The sequence below is a fragment of the Terrapene carolina genome, unplaced genomic scaffold (assembly GCF_002925995.2).
Source record: "Terrapene carolina triunguis isolate 2854851 unplaced genomic scaffold, T_m_triunguis-2.0 Scaffold89, whole genome shotgun sequence".
Taxonomy (NCBI): Eukaryota; Metazoa; Chordata; order Testudines; family Emydidae; genus Terrapene; species Terrapene triunguis.
In genome coordinates, this window is record NW_020664440.1 from 32,224,309 (window position 1) to 32,245,033 (window position 20,725).

At 58.8% G+C, this 20,725-nt stretch overlaps 2 protein-coding genes across 2 annotated transcripts in view; both read right to left on the bottom strand.

Annotated features, from left to right (window-relative positions):
* Positions 1-856: 856 nt before the first annotated feature.
* On the bottom strand, positions 857-18,505 carry MTA2 (metastasis associated 1 family member 2). Its single transcript, XM_026650379.2, has 18 exons — positions 18,384-18,505; positions 15,827-15,894; positions 15,153-15,246; positions 12,937-13,054; positions 12,563-12,626; positions 12,192-12,309; positions 11,904-12,006; positions 11,678-11,777; positions 11,168-11,356; positions 10,815-10,889; positions 10,646-10,704; positions 10,278-10,375; positions 9,952-10,091; positions 9,315-9,543; positions 9,145-9,234; positions 2,370-2,488; positions 1,923-2,071; positions 857-1,447 (listed from the first exon to the last, which is right to left on the bottom strand). Exons 1-18 carry the CDS (start codon positions 18,409-18,411, stop codon positions 1,276-1,278), a joined length of 2,013 nt encoding a protein of 670 aa, XP_026506164.1. The 5' UTR covers positions 18,412-18,505; the 3' UTR covers positions 857-1,275.
* A 972-nt stretch (positions 18,506-19,477) lies between these two features.
* EML3 (EMAP like 3) overlaps positions 19,478-20,725 on the bottom strand; it is a 20,778-nt gene continuing 19,530 nt past the window's right edge. Inside the window, exon 23 of the mRNA XM_026650468.2 lies at positions 19,478-20,295. Coding sequence (XP_026506253.1) covers positions 20,098-20,295 — 198 coding nt within the window. The 3' untranslated portion in view covers positions 19,478-20,097. The remainder of the gene's footprint in view (positions 20,296-20,725) is intronic.

The following is a 20,725-nucleotide window of genomic DNA, read 5'->3' on the forward strand; positions in this document are numbered from 1 at the left end:
GGGGGGGAGAGTTTGTGGTGGTGGAAGGGCAAAGCTCTCTGGGTTGGACTATGGGCCACAGCCCTACTAGAGCCAGCCCCGTTTCCCTCCCAGCCCTTTGGACTGGTGGGGAGCACATACCTTCCCTGAGACAGACAAACAGCAAGAGGCTTTGTTTGCGTAGGACCTATACTCACAGGCAGCAGAGGCTAGGATCCTGCTGCTGCAGAGAGTGGATTGGGCTGCTGGAGCCATTTCCCCCAACCCAGCCACTCCAGGGGAGGAAGCTGGCACTCTAGCAGCACTGGAGAAGGTACAGCGGGCGCTCTCTTATGTAGCCACACACAGATCATAGGTGGCCCCCTGGCAACTCTTCCCTGCTAGGATATTAAACTGGCTCTTTGGCACTGGACTGTGCCTGATTTTGAGTTGCGCCTCAGAGGGTGGGGCCCTATCACCCTTTGCTTCCTTCCCAACACACACACACATACCCACAAACTGGCTCCTTCTCCTCCCCCTCCGCTCTGAGACAACAGGGCCCAGCCCCAGGGTGAGATGCAGCTGCCCAGTATGAGGAGCCCCTTCCCTTCCCCAGTGGACCCCATGAACTGAGGGCTCCATCCACCTCCTGTCCCTCCCCCCCCAAGTGAGCCCCAGCCACCTCCTCCCCCAGCAGTGGGCACGTGAAGAAAAGGCGTTGGTTTATTTCCTGGTTGCTATAAGAACTGGTTACAGGTTGAGTTAAAAAAACAGACAGATTCTCCTCTCTGATCATGTACAAAACCCAGGCCCGGCTGGGGGGGGGGGGGGGGGGGCGGGGGGGGGGGGCGGGGCCCGGTGGGGGGAGGGGGGGCCGGGGGGGGGGGGGGGGGGGGGGCGCGGGGGGGGGAGAGCCGGGCCCAGCTGGGGACATAGGATCCGGGGGTGGGGGCAGAGCTGTGGCTTGTGGGAAATGAGCAGAGACAGCAGAACCAACACAGGGAAACAAGGAAAGACGAGAAGTAACTGCATTTGGGGAGAGGGGGCAGACGGAGCCCCTGGCTCCCCACTTCAACCTCCCCACGATCCTAACACAAACATCCCAGCCCTGAAGACGGAGGGGGAGTTTGTGAGAAATAAAAATATATTTAAAAAAAGTGGAAGCCACACCCCTGCTCCTCACACCCCTGGGCTGATCCCTCAGGGGGCTGGGGAAGCCCCAACGGGGACACGTGGAACAAGGCGCTGCAGCCCAGCCTGCCATGTACACAGGCTCTGGAGAACGGGGAGGTGCGGCTCTGGGAAGAGGGGCTGGGCTCAGTCCTCCAGGATGATGGGTTCACTGGTGCTGGCAGGGTGGGCTGGGGGCCCCGGCACCAGCGGCGCTACCACAGGCCGTATGGGCAGCACTGGCTTCACCTTGAGTGGCAGGTTGGGCCTACGGGCAGCTCGGCGCATCTCCAGGTGGGTGAGAGCCTTGCGCAGCGCCCTGCAGGAGACAGACAGCGGGTCAGAGTGGGACAGCCTGCAAGCAGGGGGGCAGGGCCCCTCCAAATACCCCCCAGGCAGCTGTAGGTTCAAGCAGGCACAACCCAGATAGCTCCTGCTGCTGCAACACACAGAGCCCTCAGCTCGGTGAGGGGCAGCAAGAATGAGGCCACAGCCCCTGCCCTCCTCCCAGAGGTTGGGGGGGGAGGGGGGAAGAGAAGAGATGGAATGCCCTCCCCCATTCAAAGACTAATGGGTTGGAGTCGGGGGTGAGACTAAACCCCCCAATTTCCCCCCGTCCAACTGAGAGCTTCGATTCTCCCCCAGTTGGCCTTAGGGTGCTCCCCACCAATCTGCTCCCATTACCAAGTGTCCCCTCTGCCTGTCCCCCCACCTGCCATGATTTCCCCCATTGCCTGGTGGGACCTGTCCTCCGTGACCTAGTGACTCCCCTTCCCCCCTCACCCCCAAGGTACCTGGTGTCCTTAGTGGCCACGAAGACAACAGGGTTGGGGGCATCAGCTGGGTTCAGCTTCTGACGCTTGACAGCTGGCTGGGCACTCGACCGCATCCCCGAGGTCATGGGCCGGCCATTGGCCGAAAACGGGACCCCGCTCCCTGCCACCTGCACCAATCACAGACCAGAGCCATCAGCTGGGCCCTACCCCCTCCTCTGCATAGACCCCACCCCCTACATCAGTCACAGACCGGAGCCATCAGCTGAGCCCCACCCTCTGTTGGGATCCACTAACCTGACTCCCATGGGGTTGCCTGAGCAGCGCCCCCCTTGGGAAGGGGCTCTGGGGTCCTGGAGCACAGACAGGAAGTTCTGACAGCGAGCACCCACCCATGGGTGGGGACCCCCTCCCCCGTCACTCATGCCATCGCTGCCCCCCACCCCAGAGTGTGTGCGTGGCACTCACGCTGTCGTATGCCCTCTTGCCCACGATGCCGGCCAGGCCCCGGTTCTGGCTCATTTGGTTCCGGTTTATGGGCGTCTTGGTGCCGCGTGGCGTTTTTGGTTTCAGAGGGGCCTGCGCAGCTGGAAAACCAGACAGCACCATTAGGATCCCACAGCCTAGTTCATCGCCCTCTGCCCCTCCCCAACATCTTAACTCTCCATGCACCCCCACCCCAATATATTAACCAAACAGAGCCCTCCCCCACCACCACTGCACCCCCATGAGGATTCTGCAGGGCTGCACCCCAACCTCCCCTTGGGCATTCCTTAACTTGCACTAACTGGGGGGGCTTGCGGTCGGTGGTGTCCATGGGAATTCCCCTTTAAGTGTATGAGCCCCACGTGCGAGATGGGAATCATTTGCCCAGCAGTGCCCGTTGGGGTCACACCAGTGTCCTGCCTGCCCTGTTCCCTCTCCGCACACCTGAGGATATGAAGGGCGGCGTGGCCACGACCATCCCTCTGTTCCCTCGTGTGTGTGCCTGCACGGATTTCATCCTAGATGATTGGCCAGCAGTCCCACCTCCCAGGTGCCATCAGTGGCCCTGAACAGTGATTGGAACATGGCCTTTCTGAACCTGGCCTCTGGGCTTAAAGCCCAGTCTAGGGCACAGCTTTGGACACAGGGCAGCGGGTTACTCCAACGGGAGGATTCCTGAAACATGCAGAGGAGGCAGCCTGACCTCTGGCTGAAAAAGCTGTGATACCTGGGGAGAGGGAATGCCTGCCATGTGATAACACTGGAATCCACTGGGGAAGCCATTTAGATGGGCTCTAGGAAGAGACCACTTGTCCCTTAGCAGTGCCAGTTAATGCAACCAAAAGGCGGGGAGACTGGTCCTACTAGGTAAGAGAACAGGGCCGTAGAGATCTCTCCAGGGTGGAGCTACTTCTTCCCCCCCCCCGCCAAGAGGAATTGTATTTAGGAAAGAAAACAGGGAAATTCACTTTCTGGATTCAGTGGGAATCTTAAAACAACTTTAGGAAGTAGTCTTGCCACCCCCTGATCTGGATGAAACATGGTATAATGGAGCCAGGGGACTTGGAGTTTGCCGACGTGCTTGGCTGATGGAATGGCCACCAGAATAGCCACTTTGAGAGTAAGGTGCTGAAGGGAATATTCAGAGATGGGCTCAGAGGTGGCTAGATGAGCCCTGCCAGGCCTTTATTTGGCTTTTTAACTGTTGGAGGAACAGTAGGGGGGAGAATACACCACATGACTGGGCTGGGCTGGCATGCTCTAGCTGCTGCAAGGTGGACCTTGACCCAACTGATCTAGAGTCCACAGAGATTCAGATGCAGACCACACAGTCAAGATTCTTGACACCAGGGCTTTCCAGAGAGTCACGGCTACATGGTTGCTCCCAGACTGAGGATCTTCTCATTGTGAGAAGTTGGTTCTCCTTGTGGAGGGCTTTCTGCTTGGTAAAATCAGTCCTCAGACTTGCAATGAACAGGCTCTATTGGCAGCCCTTAACCAGCCAACACAAATAGGTAGTTAGATGTTTGCATCTGGATGGAGAATCTGGCCATGATTCTGAGATACTATATCAGGACAATCTGGTAGTGCTATTGAAGGCAGAGGTGACATTTGAATGAGATCCAGCAACTAGAGAGATGGTTGTAGGCAGTCTCATCTCTCCCAGAGACGATGATTCCCCTATCTGAAGTTGGTCCATCCGAGCACCCCAGCCTGTCCCAGAAGCATCTGGGACTGAGGTCTTTGTTGGTGGAAGGATGGAGATGCAGAGCTTCTGTCCACCAGTTTAATGATGACAGGATATGAATTGGGACGATGACGTGCACATCTGTCTTGTAAGGCAATATACGGACCTGAGCCAGCCCTGTGCTGGGGGAGGCGAAGCCTAGCTAGCAGCAGCATGTCAGAGCAGCTTAAGAGTCGAGATCAGGTTTTCACCATGGCTGATTGATTTAATTTGATGTAGGAGGTCACAGAGTTTAAGCCAGGAGGACCATGAGAGCATCTAGTCTGACCTCCTGTATAGCACAGACCACTCAACCCCACCCAGTTAACTCAGGCTATTGGGCTCAAAAACCTGGGTAGACTAAGTATTACAGCCCTCTCGAGACTAAACTAGTATGTGCCACAGGCAGAGACTAGGAGGGAGCAAAGTGCACTACTGCTTGAGGCCCCTGCCATGGCCAATGATTATCTGGGGAAATCTCTCCTCGGGAAGGTACACCACTGATGAACTGGGAATCAGTCAGAGCTACTATGAACCATCTGTGGAGGGATGATTTGCTGGAATTTATCATCAAGACAGGAGAAATTCCAGAAGCCTGGAAGAGGACAAATATAGTACCAATCTATAAAAAGGGATATAAGGACAACCCGGGGAATTACAGACCAGTCAGCTTCAGTAGCCGGAAAGATAATGGAGCAAATAATTAAGGAATCAATTTGCAAACACTTAGAAGATAATAAGGTGATAAGTTACAATCAGCATGGATTTGTCAAGAACAAATCCTGTCAAACCAACCTAATAGTGGTCTTTGACAGGGTAACAAGCCTTGTGGATAGTGGGGAAGCGGTAGATGTGGTATATCTTGACTTTAGTAAGGCTTTTGATACTGTTGTGCGTGACCTTCTCATAAACAAACTAGGGAAATACAACCCAGATGGAGCTACTATAAGGTGGGTGCATAACTGGCTGGAAAACTGTTCCCAGAGAGTAGTTATCAGTGGTTCACAGTCAAGCTGGAAGGGCATAATGAGTGGGGTCCCACAGGGATCGGTTCTGGGTCCGGTTCGGTTCATCTTCATCAATGATTTAGATAATGGAATAGAGAGTACACTTATAAAGTTTGCAGACGATACCAAGCTGGGAGGGGTTGCAAGTGCTTTGGAGGATAGGATTGAAATTCAAAATGATCTGGACATCAGGTTTGAAGTAAGTAGGATGAAATTCAGTAAGGACAAATGCAAAGTACTCCACTTAGGAAAGAACAATCAGTTGCACACATACAAAATGGGAAATGACTTCCTAGGAAGGAGTACTGCAGAAAGATCTGGGGGGGTCATAGTGGATCATAAGCTAAATATGAGTCAACAATGTAATATTGCAAAAAAGGCAAACATCCTCCTGGGATGTATTAGCAGGAATGTTGTAAGCATGACACGAGAAGTAACTGATAAGGCCTCAGCTGGAATATTGTGTCCAGTTCTGGGTGCTACATTTCAGGAAATGTGGACAAACTGGAGAAATTCCAGAGAAGAGCAACAAAATTGATTAAAGGTCTAGAAAACATGACCTATGAGGGAAGATTGAAAAAATTAGGTTTGTTTAGTCTGGAGAAGAGAAGACTGAGGTGGGGACATGATAACAGTTTTCAAGTACATAAAAGATTGTTGCGAGGAGGAGGGAGGTAAATTGTTCTCGTTAAGCTCAGAGGATAGGACAAGAGGCAATGGGCTTAAATTGCATCCAGGGAGGTTTAGGTTGGACATTAGGAAAAACTTCCTAACTGTCAGGGTGGTTAAGCACTGGAACAAATTGCCTAGGGAGGTTGTAGAATCTCCGTCATTGGAGGTTTTTAGGAGCAGGTTAGACGCACGCCTGTTAAGGATGGTCTAGTTATTACCTAGTCCTGCCTTGAGTGCAGGGGACTGGACTAGATGACTTAGTAAGTTCCCTTCCAGTTCTATGATAAGGCCGAGTTTCTTGAATAGGCCAAGCACAAAATCTAGGGAGACTTCCTGATGGGGCTGCCTAGACATCCATGCTCTGTCTCTTCAGATGTCTCACCAGGTACTTTGTGAAGACTCTTGGTCCTCTGGAGAGACCAAAGGTCAGCACCTTGCAGTGATAATGGTTGCCCCTACAGTCAGAGGCACTTCCATAGCATGATCGCTCTAGCCCACAGGAAGGGCACATCCTGTAAGTCTGGAACCACAAACCAGCCTTGAGCCTGTAACGAAGGGATGAGGGATGCGAGCGTTGCCATCCAGGAAGGTGCATATGTACCTGTTCGTTCTTCTCAAGTTGAGGACGGGATGTGGTCCCCCTTTTTTCTTGGAATAAAGAATTATCAGGAGTAGAAACCTCTTCCCTGCTCCTAGGCAAAGCAGGGAGGCCACTTGCAATTGGTTTTCATGAGAAGGGCCCCTGGAGAGGGACAGGAAAGGGGGCAGAGACTGGAACGGGAGTACCCTGGGAGATGACTTATAGTACCCATTGGTCAGTAATTACTCCACTCCACATCAGAGTGAATAAAGGTGACATCCCAAGATAAGGTTGGGGAGAGCAGCTCTGGATTGTGACTCTTGACCTATGTGTCAAACCTGCTCCCTAGACAATGAAGTTGGGATGGCTAGTGGTGCATGAGAAAACCTAGGCTGCTGCTGCGAGCAGATGGCTGTTCCTTGCCTGATCCGGCTTCCTTCTGTAGGCCGGGGTACGAATGCCCAATGATCGCAGCAGGTCTCTGGAATCCTTCAGGGAATGTAGAGCATGATAGTACAGGCTAAATAGCTCTCGAACAGCCAGTCTGAAATGGTATTCTGAAACTCCTTTGGGACACCTGGTGCTTTTAGCCATATGGTGACTCCCACAGCCATGGATCTAGCCGCATATCCCAAGCATCCATGGCTGCTTGGAGAGATGTTTGCACCAGTGACAGATGTTATTGCCTTTAGATATTGTCTATCCTCTTAACAAAGTCTACTGATAAAGGGAGCTATTTTCTCCCAAGTTAGAGTCCGACTCAGAATAGTGCTTGGTAATTTGCTATCTGTACCTGGGAAGAGGCAGAGAAATAAGCTTTTCTACCCGAGAGATCAAGCTTTCTATTCGGGGTTTGGTCTTTCAGAGTAGACATCAGTGGACCAGGCTGTCTGTCTCTCTCCTTCCGGGACCACCAGAAATCCAGGGACCAGGTGGGTGTAGAACTTCTCAGCTCCCTTCTGCAGAACTTGATCTCTTTTTTCTCTGCTTGCTTTGAAGTTGGGGTGAAGGTACCCAGGGGCTTCCAGAGATCTGTGACTGGCTCCATTGTGCCCTTCCCAACTGGCATCACCATCCTGCCCAGAGCAGAGATGTCAAACAGTCTGAGGGGTCTTGGATCACTGAGGTCTCAGTTTCTAGGGCATCAGAGTCTGAGTAGTCTGCTCCTGAAATATTCTGTAGGCATCCAGAGCAGAGGAGGCCGCTTCATCGGGTGAGACAAGGAGGGATCTATTGGAGAGGTTGGGGACACTGCTCCTCAGTTTCAGGACCTTTCTCTCCCTCCTCTGCGGATGTTCTTCCTCATCTCTAACCCTCCAAGCGTCTCACGGCCAAGGGATCTGGGTCGTCTCTCAAGGGGGCCTTGTAGTCAAAGCTGCAGGACAGTGGAACAGTCTTTGCTTGCCAGTGTGCTAGAGGGAGAGCTACTTCTGGAGGATTTTCAGAGCGGAGCCCAGTACGGCCACAGTGAAGAGCTTTAAGAGTGGGGCAGATCAGACCACTGCCATGGAGGTGGGTGTCAGAGGACAGACCAGCGCTCTGAAACAAGTGGTGCTCACTGGAGAGGAACCCTTCCCAGAGCCCGGTACATGGGCGGGAGGAGGTGGTGTGGTCTGGTCTGGAAAGGGAGAGGAGATTTCCTGCGACAGCAGAGTGACCTCTTGGCTGGTGTGTCAGTACAGCTGTTGAAGTTTGTTCCGTGTGTAGCATCCTTGGGACCAGAGAAGTAGCAACTCCCAAAACCAGAAACCACTCGATTCCTTGTCACTTGCCCCAGGATTCTGAGAGGGAGGGGACTGAAGGCAAATGACTTTTCTTAGGCCTCTCGGCACCTCCTGGTTGGTGCCTAAAGCCATATGTGGTCTGGTGTTCTGGGCAAGTCTGCCTCAGAGTGGAGGATGTGGTACCAGTCTTCAGCACTGGAGCAGCCAGTGATGCCAAGCTGACTTTTGGCAGCTGTGGCTGGCCCATTGGTACCATTTCAGATTCCCCCAATGGTACCGGTCTCAGGAGCTGCATCCCAGCTGCCAGCAGCACTGACTGCCAGGGACTTGAAGTGGAAGGTCTTGTGTGGAGCCTGATATCCGTTCTTCTGGGTTCAAAGTGCCCCGTGACTGCTCCAGAAGCAGCATTTCAGCCGAGTGTCCCTGATTGTCTTGTTGACAAAAAGGACCAGCAGAGAGTGCACCAATCAGATACATGTCTTGCCTAAGCAGACAGTTAAGGGCCATGTCCATGGGAAAGGGGAACAAGCACAGGGTGGGAAGCCTGAGGGCCTTCAATCCATAAAGCACCAAAGAAAAATAAGGAACTTGAGAGAAGCGGGGAGGGGATCATTGAGAAAACAAAGGGAAAAAAGCATTTAAGGGATTAAGGCGACCTACCTACCACTATGAAACATGCTGAGGGCAGCAGGCAGCCATAGCCTGGCTCCATCTTGCTGCCAGGGGCAGCAAGAGGAACTGAGGTACAGTTGCATCCACTCTGCCCTTTATGCCCACAGCCAAGGGCATGCAAGGGCATCCAACCTCATGCAGATGCACCTAGAGTGGGATCCACAGACAAGCACTCAAAGACCGTGGAGCAACAGCCCTGTTCAAGTGGAGAGCAGTGCTCTCCCGTCAATGGGGAGGCTGAGGAGTTTCCCCCTTGGAATGGGGGTAAGGCTGGTGTGGGGCATGGGAAGCCAGGCAGGTGTGGGGCTGCAGGCCTCAGTCCTCCCAAGCTGGGCTCTGCCTGCTGTGCCTAGAGCTCCGTGCCCCTGGCCCTTACCCAGCTCCTTGACGATGGTGGCCAGCGGCAGTCGCACCAGGGGGTGAATCTTCAGGGGGGTCTTGGCTGCCTTGGGTAGCCGGATAGAGCCTATGGAGGGAAGCAGAGAGTGGGTGTGAGATGGGGGAGCCCATGGTGCCCTCCCTCCCAGCCCAGCACACCACACGTACACTCAGCCTTGATGGCGTTGGCGTTGATAGGGGCATAGGGGCGCCGGGCAGCACGGCGCGGCTGCAGGATGTCGCGGCACATGCGGCGGGCAATGCGGGTCAGCTTGGTGGTCTGCAGCAGGAAGGTCTGGCGGTTCTTGGCCAGCAGCTTGGCCCGGTTGGCGCTGGTCGTGTAGGGAGAAAGGCTCTGGGCTTCCGGCCTTGACATGTGGCCCCTGGAGTGCGGCTCCTGCGACACAGAAGGGGAAGTGGGTCAGGGCCCAGCATGGGGCACTGGGAGAGCCTGGGGGCAGGGACACAGCCCAGCACAGGTTGGACAGAGGAGCCCAAGGCTCAAGTGCTGGCAGTCCCCAGCTCTCAACCTGTGGGGTATGTACACCCCCCGGGACCACGAGGAATGAGGGCCTCCCCAGTGCAGCCTAATACCCCTGCCCGCCCACCTAGCCCCCAACGCAGGCATTAACCATGGAGGGCCGCACCCATGCCCATCCACTCCAGCAGGCATTACCGAGGCACTGCATGCAGCTCCCTGCATGCCTATGCCCCCGGGCAGGGATTGCCACAACACTGTCAGTGCCCTGCATGCCCATCCCCCGGGAGGTGTTACTGTGGTGCCATGCCCCTCAGCCGGCATTACCGTGGCACTGCGGGCGGCTCCCTCCAGCTGTGTCGGGGTCTTCAGCCCCCCGTATTTCTTCCAGTAGATCCAGCAGGAGGCGCAGAGGCGGCACTGCATGTTGGGCGGGCCCCAGGCATACCACTGTGCTGACTGGGTGGCTGAGGGCGAGGAGAGACTGCAGCATTAGGGGGAGGGGACTCCACAGCTGAGCAACCCGCTGACAGGGAGGCCCAGGGATCCGCCCCCCTCCCCCGGGACAAGAACCATGGCAGCAGTCAGGGCCCTCCACCCCCAGGACTGGGCACAGACAACCCCACTCCTTGGAGCCCCACGTCAGCACTCACTGTGGCAGCTCTCACAGGTCAGCCCCTTCTGGAAGCCAGCCCCGTTCATGCCAGGCTTGGAGCCCACCGAGATGATCTGATTGGGGTTAGGTTTAGTGCTGCCAGGGGAGAAGAGACGAGGTCACACCCAACTCCAGCTCCAGCCCACCCACCACCTAGAGGGAGGGCAGGTGGCCTGCTCCCCACAGTGCATGGAACAGGCACCTCTTATCCCAGACCCCACTAGAAGGGGACATAGCCCCTCCCTCAGGCCTAGCCTCCTGTCCTAGCTCCCCCACATGCTCACACTGGGGGCGGGGGGGTGACACCCCCCTCCCCCATGCTCACACTAGGCAGGGGTGAGGGCCACACACACACACAATACTCACTAGGTAGGGATGTAGACCTGCTTCAGTTTGCTATCAGCTTCAGCGGCTTTCAACCTTTTCTGCAAACAGAGACACGGCCTAAGCAGGGGAGGAGATGCAGCCCCCTCACTTACCCCCGGCAGGAGGAAGGCCCAGTCCCAGAGCCCCTCACCTCCCGGGCCCAGCTCACCTGCTGGATGTAGCGGTCGGTGGTTTTCCACATGTAGTAGAACTGCACAATACTGGCCAAGGACTTCCAGGGCAGCTGCAAGGGCCAGAGAGGTGGTCAGACAGCGCCAGGAGAGCCCCACACACCCAGCCCCAGGAGGCATGGGGTGGGAGGGAGACAGCAGTGCCTCAGCCTCCCATGCCGACCCGAGCCAGTGCAGGATCAGTCTCCAGGGCTCCCAGCCCCTCTCCTGGGTCCATGTCCCCCCAAGATGGAGCAGTCCAGTGTGGGTGCCTGGGAGGTTCTTACCACCCCCACAAAGGAAGGCCTTAGATCGGGTCCCAGGCGGATCCATCCCCCCCATCCCCACTCACAAAGTCCTGTCGGATGTCATTGAAGTCCTTGCCGTACTTCTCCAGCGCCTCCTCAAAGAGCATGGCCTCTGAGGCCGACCACTCCTCCATCTCGTCGCGACACAGCACTGGGCCCCCCTGGGGCACCAGCGTCGACATGGCCTTGGCCAGGTCATAGCCATTCCGCTGCAGCGTGTCCATGGCATGGAACTGCGGGGAAAGGGGTGGTCAGCAGGCTGTCGCTCCTGGCTGCCGGGGGACACATGAGCCTCCGAGCCAGCACCCCATGAGAGGAGTGCAATGTTCCCCAGGGGTTACGTCTCTCAACCCTCTGGGCAGGGGGCAACCCGAGCCCCCCAGCCTTGAGTCAGGAGGGTTGAGGCAGCTTCTGAGGCATCTGTCACATCCAGTGAGTCACCTTGGGCTGTAGGGGCCCCTCCAGGAGCCACTGGGGATAAGGACACCACACAAATGGACTGCAGAACTCAGAAAACACACAGCCTGTTCCCTGCCCCCACATCTCCTTCTCACCAGTGTGATGTCCCGGGAGGCGGCGGCTGCGCTCATGTGCAGACTGGGCTGCCGGATGGAGCTGCTGCAGTCCAGAGCTCGAGCAAAGGTCCCGACGGCCCTGGGGAGGGACACAGGTTAGGGACAACCCAGAGCCCAAGGGGGCCCCACGTGAACCAAGAGACCCCCTCCCCTCCCCCCCCAAGTCCATTGAACACTGTGCCCCCCCGCCCAGCTGGCGTCTCACCGAGCCACCACCAAGAATTGGTCGATTTGCCGGTCGGTCAGTGGGTTGTCGGGGTCCCAGACCTTCATCTCCATCTTCTGCTGGTTCCGATTGTCCGACTCGCCTGTGGGGAGGGGCCAGTCAGGAAAGACGATACTGCATCTCTTCCCCCACCCAGAGAGAGACAGGCAAGGTACATGGCTCCTCTAGGGCATTGGGGCCCTCCCCCCGGGACACGGCTGCCCCAGAGAGCGAGGCTGACCTCCCCCAGGGGCACAGATCGGTCCAGGAGACACCCTCCCCCATCACCTTCAGCCAGCCGGTCGGGGATCTCAGCTTGGTACTTGCAGCCGACCCGAATCTCCCCCTGGTCAGCCAGAAGCGTCTTCTGGACAGGGTCAAAGACCAGCGAGTAGAAGAAGCAGTCCTGGGGTAGGGGCAGAGGGGTTAGGCAGGGCACCCCAGCAGACTGGTCTCCCACAACCCTGCCCCACCCAGAAACAGCTCTTCCCATACCCGCAAGAGAGAGCTCTGCCCTGGTTTCAACCCTTCTCACCTGCAGCCAGGCCAGGGGGCAAGTCCTCCTTCCTCCCTGCCCCCACCCCCGACCAGTTCCAGGGCGCTGAGCCCAGCCCCTCAACCCCTGCAGGCCCAGCCCCTCCACAGGCCCAACTCCTCACCTCCTTCTCCAGGTACTGGCTGAGGATGTCAGTCTCGTTGAGCAGCGTGACGCTGCATTTCCCCCTGCAGGAACCAAGCACAGGTCACATCACAGGCTGGCCCCATGGCTCCCATGCCCCAGATCGGGGCCCTGAGGGATCCCCACATCCCACCAGACCCAGCAGCAGCAGCAGAGTCAGCCCTGCAGAGCTGCTGCCCCGGGCTCACACCCTTCCCTGTGAAACTGGCTTGGTGCTGGACCGCCCCAGAGGACACAGAGCCAGGAGATGGCAACAGGGAGGCACGAAACCCAGGATAAGGCCCCCCAGGCTGAGGAAGGCCCCTCCCTCAAAAGAGCCCTAGCCCCCGTGCCCAGCAGAGCTCCCCCACGCACCGTATGTGGGTGGCTGGCAGCGACTCAAACTGGCGCGACAGGAAGAGCTCACGATGCTTCAGCTGGTGCCGCTGCTGCTCCGACACCCCCGGCTGCTTCGATTCCTCCTCAAACTCGCCTGCGGCAGGACATGAGGGTCAGGGGCTCCCAGCCACACCACCTCCCCCACCCCCGACACCAAGCCCCCAGCCCCACCATCTCCCCCCGACAAAGAGCTTCCACAGAGCTCCCAGCCTCCCCACCTCTCCCCAACAAAGAGCCCCCAGCCCCACCACCTCCCACTGACAGAAAGTCCCCACAGAGCCCCCAGCCCCACCACCTCCCCCCAACAGACAGCCCCACAAAGACCTCCCCAACAGAGAGCCCCATGGAGACCCCAGACCCCCCCAAACACACTTCTCCCTGACAGACAGCCCCACAGAGACACCAGCCCCCACAGCAAAATCAGACCCCCCCCCCCCACATCCCCGCCCCAAGGCTGCTGCTGTCCATCCCCAAATCCCCCCCTCCCCCCAAGTTCCGTCCCCCCCCCCCCAGTCCCAGGAGCAAAGCTCTGCTGCTCCCATCACCCACTCTATCCCCCAGGAGCAGAGAGTACTGCCCTACCCCCCATTCAGCCCACAAGCTGAACCCTCCCCTTCTTACCCCCACCAGTTTCACAGCACACTGCCCTGCCCAGAACAGGGCAAGCCCCAGGCTTAACCATCCCCTCCCTGCCCGGGAGCACCCGTAACTCCCCCGGAGCAGAGCACCTGCATGGGGTTAACCCTCCCCATGCTGAAAAGCAGTGTGTTCCCCTTCCCCAATAACCCCCGGAGCACAGCACCGCCCCAGGTTAACCCTCCCCCGCTGCCCAAGAGCAGAATGCACCCTCCTCAGAACCCTCCCCCTAGCAGAGCACGCTCCCCCCATCCTCAGAGGCCCAACCCCCCTCCCCCCCCCAAAGCAGGAAGTGGCCAAGCTGCGCCACCCGCCAAGAAGCTCATTGTTCTCCCAGCCCCACTGTCTCCAGCACTTGGCAGCAGCCCAGTGGGGGACGGCACTGATTCCACCCTGTTCACGTGTTCAGGAAGCCCTGTGGGGTGGGGGCAGGGTAGGCGGGGGCAGCCCCCTGGGACCCAGTCCCACTCCTCGCCCACCCCACTTGGGCAGTCAAGGGTGGCCCGCACCAAACAGGCCCGGAAACCCCAAGCCCAGGCGAGCAGCTACCACAGGCCCCCAACCAGAAGAGCTCCCACGGCCTGTTAACCCTGCACTGCCCATGGCCTCCATGCTGCAGCAGCCTCATACATAAGGGGCTAGGGAGAGCTGGGCAATCTCCTGACCCACGCCCCCCCGCCGCCCCCCCCCCCCCCCCCCCCCCCCCCGCCTACAGCTCTGCTGGTGCCCCTCACTCCCAATCTGCAACCCCCTGCTACCCCAGCTCTGGACTGGGAAATGAACTAACATTCCCCTCCCCACCACACACACACCCTAGGCTCGGGTCTCCTCAGTTGTATTTGCTGATTGTGTGTTTGACACCAGTGCTCTTGGGGTGAAAGGTCAAAGTCTCGGCACCTGCAAGACCCTTCACAGATCCTTGGACACTGCCCAGTGCAGGGTGAATAGGCGTGAGACAGGGAGGAGGATGTGGGACCCTGACTGTACTGTGTGCTGGGGGGCTCATCACCCCAGAGACACCTCCTGCCCCATACCACAAATGACAAGGATTAGTGCCACTCTTACCCAGTGCCTGCAGCCTACGGGGAGGGGAAGGAGGAGACAGGGCTGGGGAAAGAGCTGGCAGCTCTCCTAGCCAGGCAAGCAGGGAGCTGCCCAGGGAGGGGCGGGCGGGGTAGCCTTTCACCCACTAGCTCCAGGCGGCAGCAACTCTGTCAGCATGTCTGCCCTGCATCACAGGCATGGGGCCATAATATTCCTCCAATCAGCCCCACCCCACACATGCCCCACTGCCCCCCAACAGTCCCCACACACACATCCCAGTGCCCAAGACCCCACACCTGAGAGACAGCCACTGCTCCCCAATGACTAGGACTGTCCCCCAACCCTATGCATGCCCCTACTACTTCATCCCCAAAGATAGACCCACCCCCTGCTAGCCTGAGACAGCCTAATAGCCCTCAAGACCTCTACCCCACTCCATGCTCCCCCTAAGACAGACCCCCAGAGGCCCCAGGCCTGCCAGTAGAGCCATGGGGATGGGCCCCAGCACTCACGAGCGTTGCTGTCAGCCAGGCTGTTGAGGCTGCTGGAGATGTCCCGGCGCCGGAAGAGACACACCACCTTGGCCTCCACATTGCCATTGGCTGTCTGGGGATGAGAGCAGGACGCTGCCTGAGAGGAGGGGCTGGCACTGCTGTTCCCCTGGGAGTTGCTCCTCACTACCCCCATGCCCTAGACACAGCACTCGGTGCAGCCTCCCAGCTGGGGCACTGAGGCAACCGCCAGGGGATCCTAGCTCCCTCCCGTACGTACACATGGCAGGCTCAGAGCGGCTGCAGTGCCCCCAGGAGCAACCTTTCAATCTGGCCAACGGGTCCCTCCTGTAGAGGGGGTCTGGCTACAAAAATCCCCAATGGTGTGTGTCTGTGGGGGTCTGGCTGCAGGTCCCCAGCCTTTAGGGGGGATGTACAGACAGGGTACATCTGGCTGTTGCGCCCAAGCCCAGTAGGAGGGGTGGGGGAGGGGTGTGGGTCTCTGGTGTGAGAGGGGGTACGGATGTCTAGCTCTGGTCCCAAAGCCCAAGGGAGGTGGAGGGGGGGTGGGTCTCTGGTGCACGGCTGGTGGGAGTGAGCATACAGGTACCGGCTGTGGTCCTGTGGCCCTAAGGGCTGCATGCAGGACATGTGGTGGAGGGGGGTCCCCTGGGTGTGGTCCCATGGCCCCTCACCTTGTTGAGCTCCTCAATGCGCCGGACGAGGTAGGGGTTACTGGAGGAATTCTCAAAATAGACGTAATCTGCAGAGAGAATTGAGACCGAAGACGTCAGAGGGAAATCAGGAGAACAGGCAGGCACCCAGGAAGCACAGGCTGAACCCTCAGAGCCATCACGCGAGCCACCTGTCCCCATGGAGGCACACCACCACCTTCAGTCTCCACCCCAGTGCCACCTGCTCCCAATGGGGCATTCATCTCCTCCCCCGTGGGGCTGCCTCACCTAGACTGCCCCAGCTGTTTCATACTCGCCTGCCAAGCACCCTGTGTATCCATGGGGTTTCCTGCCCCCACCCTAGGCCAGGCCCTGAACAGCAGTAGCCAGGCAGCCCCCAAAGGGGGGGTCCCTCTCCCAGTCTCCATCTCACCAGTTAGCACAGCAGCAGGCACCAACACATCCCTCCCATCAGCACCCACTTGCACACATAGGCAACATTGTCCAGGCTGCAGCACCCCAGAGCAGGGGCCAACTTCCTATCCCACCCCCCTTAGCACCCAGACCCCTCCACTGCCACTCCCAGTCACAGCCAGGCACCAGGCAGCGCCCCCTGCTGGCACCACCTGCCAAACATCTGCACAGACAGGGCCCAGTCTAAGGCAGCATTGCCAGTGCCTGGTGATAGGTTCCAGCCCGGAGCAGCAAAAGCTAGGCATGGACAGCATTTACCAGGCTCAGGAGGTAGCTGAGCCACAGTGCCCAGGCAGCGGAACACCCAGGTACTGGTGTGGGCAAAGCACTGCCAGGATAGGAGGAGACAGCCCCCCACCCAAAGCAGCACAACTGCAAAAGGATCTCAGTGCAAGATCACACACACACACGCGGAACACACCCCAGAGTCAGCACAAGGGGAGGACGTTATAAAATAGAGCCACCAGGAAGAAGAGACCCTTCCCCCAAAGTGCCACTCCCCCAACTGCTCTAAAATGAGATGTCCCACAACTGTCCCCACCTCCCAACCAACTGTTCCACACATCATCTCCATAACCAGACCCCCAAACTACCCCACATAACTTACCCTCCACAACATCCCCCAACCAGGCCTCCTCCTCCCACAGCCCATAATCCACCCCCAACAGCCCCAAAACTACATACGCCTCTCCCAGCCCTCCAACCCCCCCACACACAACCCACGCCCACAAATTGCCCCCCACATAACCCACCCTCCACAACATCCCCAAACCAGACACCCCCCAACCAGGCCTCCCCCTCCCTCAGCCCATAACCCACCCCTAACTGCCCCAAAACTACATACGCCTCTCCCAGCCCTCCAACCCCCCCCACACACAACCCACGCCCACAAACTGCCCCCCACATAACCCACCCTACACAACATCCCCAAACCAGACACCCCCCAACCAGGCCTCCCCCTACCTCAGCCCATAACCCACCCCTAACTGCCCCAAAATTACATACACCTCACCCAGCCCTCCAAACCCACCCCCCACAACCCACACCCCCAAACTGCCCCCACATATAACCTGCCCCCCGGCCTCCCCACAACCAGATTCCCCCCAACTCTCCCCCACAAGCACCTCACACCCTACTTGGTCAACTGCCCCAGACACCCCACAAGCAAACTCCTGACCACATATAAACACCTCACTGATCCCCATTCCCCAATCGCTCCCCGACCAGCCATACCCACAGCTCACCAAGTCCTGTACTCCATATAACCAGCCCACCGCCCTGGACCCCATATGGGCCCCACACCCGGTAAATTCCCTTACCCCATGTAACCAAACTCACTGCCCCCCAAAGGATTCCCTCCACCCCATAACCTGCCAGCTCCCACCACAACCTACCTCATCCCCAAATAACCAGCCCATTACCAGCCCAATCCACCAGCCAGAACCCCAAGTGCCCTATTTCCCCACAGTACCTGAACTTCTTCACACCATGCCACCAGCTCACTACACCAGACTCCCCTGCCCCCACATAACTAGCCCATCATCCCTTACCCCCATTGTCCACCTCCCCCCCACAACCTGATCCCCCCAACTGCCCCATGCCCTCCAGAGCCTGTGAACACCCCATACCTGATGAAAGCACCTCCCTATCCCACAGCGCTCCCACCCTATAGCAACCCCCCAACCCCCACATAACAAACCCGCTGCTCCCCACCCCCAACCCCCCCACACAGCCTGCTCCCTGTGGGTCAGCCCACTCCGCCCGCTCCCCTACCCCGACAGAGGGGCGCAGCATGTGGGGGGAGAACAGCCTCTTCCTCTAGGGAACTAAGAGAGCATCCTCCCCGCACCCCCCCCCATTCGCTAGGGCTGGGGACACACCGCCCCGTCCGGCCCCGCTTCCCCCCACACTGACACCTCCGGCCCAGCCACTGCCCCGCAGCGCCACACTCCTGGGGGCGCCCCAGCCCCGTCTGCCCCGCTCGCTCACTCCCCCAGCCCGCGGCTCCCGCACTCCCCGCCCAGCCGCGCACTGACTCCCCCCCGGGCCAACCCCGCTCTGCCCAGTTCAGTCCCAGCCGGGGGCAGCCCCGGCCCCGACTCACCCCCCACCCGGTACATATTGGCCGCCATGGCCCCGCCGCGCGATGGGGGAAGGGGGGGGGGTTCCGTCCGGTTCCGCTCGGGCCCTCGCTAGCCCCGCTCCCGGCCGCTCTTCATCTCCGCCGCGCCGCCGCCGCCGCCGCCTCCTCCTCACGCAAGGCCAGGGCCAGGCGGCTTCGGGCGGTTCCGGCCGCGCTTCGGGGGTCTCCGGGAAAGGATCGGGGAGGCTCGGAAATATCCGAGGCGGCTTCGGGCCCAAATCGGGTCTCTCCGGAAACGCTCGTATCTTTCCGGAAGCACCTGGGGAAAGCTTCGGGCATCGCCGACGACAGCCTCCCGGCGATCGGGTCCTTCCGGCCAGTGACTCCAGTCCAGATGGCCGGCGCCGGGCAGAACTTCGGGCCTTGCCGGCGATCTTCGGGTAAATACGGAGACTGCAGCATTCGGCTATTTCCGGACAGAGACTGTCCCGCTCGGGCCTTTCCGGAGGGAGACCGCAGCGCTGGGTTTTTAACCCATTCCTCTCCGAGGGGCTCTGCAGCGAGGCTGCCCCTGGAAACAGGGGCAATTCCCAGCAGCCTCAACTGCACCAGGGTTATTTGCATACAGGTACATATGCAAATTTACAGCTGTGCAACCCAAAATACCCACTAATTTACTCCTCATGCTCAGGAATTCACTGATTGCAAGGGGATCCTGCATCCAAAGGTGAGATGCAGCCACCTCTGGAGTGGGGCACCATTGTACTAATTCCAGTGTCCTGCCATGTAGGAATGACAGCGCTCCAGCAGAGAGGCAGAGATGTTCTCTCTGTATCCCACTAGACTTGGGGAGCTAAATCCCTCATTTCTCTCTCCCCACACTCTGGAACCAAAGCCTCGGCACGCTCCCCCCTCCCGGCCGTGTTAACAGTGATCCCTGCACTGCCCCATCCTAACGCAGGCTAGCCCCACCCCCTGCTGCCCCTAGCATGCCTTCCTCTCCCCCCCCAGTGCTGTGGCCCCTGCCCACAGCCTTCTGCCCCCCACCCTCTACCGCTGCTGTGTGCCTGCTCCCCAGCCCTGACAGGAAGGAGACAGGAGCCCAGCCCCTGATGCCAAGGCTTTATTGCTGCCTCTCACAGTGTTCAGCGTCTTGCTGCTCTGGCGCAGCCAGGAATGTAAACGAAGCGGGGAGAGCAGTGTCCTGCTTCTCCAGGCTTGGTCCCAGCGTTGGGGGCAGCCCTCAGACTCCTGGGGGGAGAGAATGCCCCCAGGTGGACAGGCCCCATTGTACACACGTTCTGGGAATGGGGAACCGAGTGAGGGTGGACACAGGACAGCCCCAGGACTAAAGATGGGCTGCCTCCATTAACACCCACATGGTCCCCCTAACCCATGAGTTCCCCTGCCAGACATCCCCCCCTCCCCCCGGCCCTCATGCAATGAGGACTTCAAGGCAAGAGCCCCAATCCCAGCACCCTCCCAGCTGAGCCCCTGGGCCCTGGTGGGAGCTGCCAACAGGCCCTCGGCCCTGCCCCACCACTCTAACCTGTGCTGGGCCCTGAGCAGAATCCAGGCCTGCCCCCCAGTGTTAATGAAGCAGGTCGCATTATTAGCACGCGTTAGTGCCAGGAGGTGAGGGAACCCTCTGGCTGGGCCTGGCTTGCTGGGGTCCATGTGCCAGAGCTGTCCAGGCCCACAGGCAATGAGGCTTGGTCCCTGCAGTGTCTCCAGCTCAGGCGCAGCCCCCAGCCTCCTGGGAAGAGAGGGAGGCAGAGGAGAGCGAGCAGCTGTGCGGGAGGCTGCCCCCCAGCACCCGCCACTGGAAGATGCTGGTGTCCTTGCCCCCCAGTGAGACCAGGTGGCTGTCATCATTCGTGAAGCGCACATTAGTCACATGGCTCCCGTGGCCCCCATACACGTGGCTGGGCGCCTGCAAGAGAGAACAAGGGAGTGGGGTCAGGGGTGGGGACTGCCACTGGAATACCACCCCACCCAGAACCTCCAGAGTGTTCCCCAACCCCCTGGTTGAGGCTCTTGGGCTCTGCCACTACCCCCAGGACCTCCCAGAACCACCCTGATACCCCAGTTGAGACCCCCCCACCCCACTCAGAACCCCCAGAGATACCCCATTCCCCTGCCCAAGATCCTACAGAGACTCCCTGATCCCCTGGGATGTCCCCCCATAGAGTCCCCAGTTCCCTGCCCAAGACCCCCTGGGCATCCCTGTGCCCCAAACCCTCAGGGCAGTCCCCAGCCAATGGGCAGAGGGGCAGACAAAACCCTAGTTAATCTTCCCACCCACATGCCTCCTCTCACCTCGGCCCTGGGGTCAGGGGTTAATCCCACCCCACCAGCCTCGC